Source organism: Ziziphus jujuba, chromosome 3, assembly GCF_031755915.1.
Source record: "Ziziphus jujuba cultivar Dongzao chromosome 3, ASM3175591v1".
Classification (NCBI taxonomy): domain Eukaryota; kingdom Viridiplantae; phylum Streptophyta; class Magnoliopsida; order Rosales; family Rhamnaceae; genus Ziziphus; species Ziziphus jujuba.
In genome coordinates, this window is record NC_083381.1 from 11,509,712 (window position 1) to 11,512,204 (window position 2,493).

Genomic DNA, 2,493 nt, shown 5'->3' on the forward strand with positions numbered 1-2,493 from the left:
AAGCCTAGTGATGAAATCTTCTTCTCTAATTTATCCAATATATATATATATAATATATGTGTATAAAATTCTCTAGTCAAGAATTTCCACATAAGCATTTTTTGCACTACTACAGGATGCTCGAAAGTACTCCCTTTCAAACAACTTAACCTACAGTCTTGACAATCATTATCTTCAATGACATGATTTAAAAATATGATTGAAAACTCTCCACAAAAAAATAAAAATAATTATCTTAAAATGATAGCAGCCACATAATTAAAAATATAGAATATGATAGGTGATAAATATAATTATTATGTGAAGATATACAACACACAGACTTGACAAAATTTCATAAAATACAATAATATGACCGAAACACTCACGATCATTTGCAGGTTTAAGTTGACGAAATCGTATTGGATCTATATAAATATCATTCAATAAAACTTAATAAGTTAATAGGTCTTAATAAGGAAAATATGATAATAAATGCATTAAACCCACTAAGGAAGGGTATTTTTATAAATATGCAAGTTCTATAATATCAAAAATAATTAATTTATTATTTAAACATATATCGATTTGTTATTTTTTAATTTAATTTTTTGAAAATCTAAAAACAAACAAGTATATTTTCAATATTTAAAAAATAAAATAATTTTATCATTTGAAATCTAAGTCAAATTTAAATTTTCATATTTTAGTCGGATAATAAATTGGATAACGAGTTACACAATAATTCAACAAACTGATTCAGATTTATAAATTTCCATATGAAACATTAACAAGTCATATTTGGGTTTACTAAATTTAACATGAACACAACATATTACAATACAAATTCAATTTAACACAATATATTGTCAAGTCTAAACGCTCAGCATACTTTCTCATCTTGAAGCAATCTTTATGTATATATAGAAAATTATGTGCTTATATATAAAATATTGAAAATTAAAATTAAAAACCTAATTTTGTGAAGAATACATAAATAAATAAATAAATAAAATACTACTTGAACAAGAGGCAACCTTTAGCAATTGCTACAATATTAGGTTTCTAACCAATATCAAAATCTTTAAAAATAAAAATATTGTGAACAATATTCTTTTTTAATAAATAAATTAAAAACTATGTTACTATTTAGAACAAAGATAAAATAACATAGGATATCATATGAATAATATATTAATTAACAATTTGAAATTAAAAATCTAATTGGAAATATGGCCACGTGTAGCAAATGACATGCCATTGTTATAAACGGAGAGACCTTAATATATGAATGTATATAATTAATCTTGATATATATATATATATATATACACACATATACTTCTTAATTTCCTTACCATGTTGTTGATAAATTGCGTGATTCCCACGCTCTCTCTAGTGGAAAAATAGACATATAGCACCATCTTTATGATAAAGATATTGCATAAAAGTTAGATTTAAAAAAATTGTTTATCAAGGGTTAAAAAAAAAAAGAGAGAGAGAGAGAGAGAGAGAGAGAGAGAGAAAAGAGAGAGAAAAGAGAAAAGAAAAGAAAGAAAAAAACGCTCTCCATTGGATTGAAAAGTCCAAATTCCCTGTAGCCGTCCTTTTTCAATCCCCCACACCCACTCTTCTTCATATCCTTTCGTTCCCATATTCCCTTTCTGAATCTCTATTCCTCCAAAATTCCCATATCTCTCTCTCTCTCTCTCTCCCCTCCTGGTGTCAGAAGTGAAGCTCAATTTTTCCAATGGTCTTCTCTGTCTTCTCCTTCTAATTCTCTATCCACAAACCACAACCAAAAAAAAAAAAAAAAAAAAAAAGTGATTTGTGTCAGAGTTTGTTGTACTAGGATTTTAATTCCATCCCCACCACCACAGAAAACAAGTACACAGAGAAAAGATCTAAAAATTCACTCACAGAACCCTAAATTTTTCTTCACTGTTTCATATATTGTATATGTCGGCCATGGATAAAACTTCAAAGGGTATTCAAACCCTAAGCACCCATTGTTCTTACAAGACCAAATTCGCCTTTAGGTTCCTTAGATCCCTCATGAAACTGAAAAAACAACACCAACCCATTTCTTCTTCTTCATCATCTTCGATGGAATTAATCCATAAACGTAGTCAGAGGATAAAGATGTTAGCTTACTCATCCATAGCTCATGCAGCTGGGCCAAGGAGAGCTTGGAGCAGAGCTATTCTTTTCAAGCTTCAAAGCAGAGCCAGACACCATTATTTTACCAGAAAGAGATCAAGCTTGGATTCGAAGACGAAGCAGAAAAAGATATTGAAGAACAAAAGGGTTATGAGAAACCATAATATTATTAGGGCTGGATCGACGTCGAGAGTAACGAGAGAGACGAAGCAGATGAAGAAGCTTCGAGAGATCGTACCGGGTGGGAAAGAGATGGATATTTGCAGCTTGTTTGATGAAACTGCTCACTATGTAAAATGTCTTTCCATGCAGGTTCAAGTCATGCAGGCCATTGCTGATCGATTTTCGAAATGA

The 2,493-nt window shown here is 29.8% G+C and overlaps 1 protein-coding gene across 1 annotated transcript; it reads left to right on the top strand.

Moving 5' to 3' along the window:
* Positions 1–1,947: 1,947 nt before the first annotated feature.
* On the top strand, positions 1,948–2,493 carry LOC132803091 (transcription factor IBH1-like). Its single transcript, XM_060815329.1, has one exon. It carries the CDS (start codon positions 1,948–1,950, stop codon positions 2,491–2,493), a length of 546 nt encoding a protein of 181 aa, XP_060671312.1.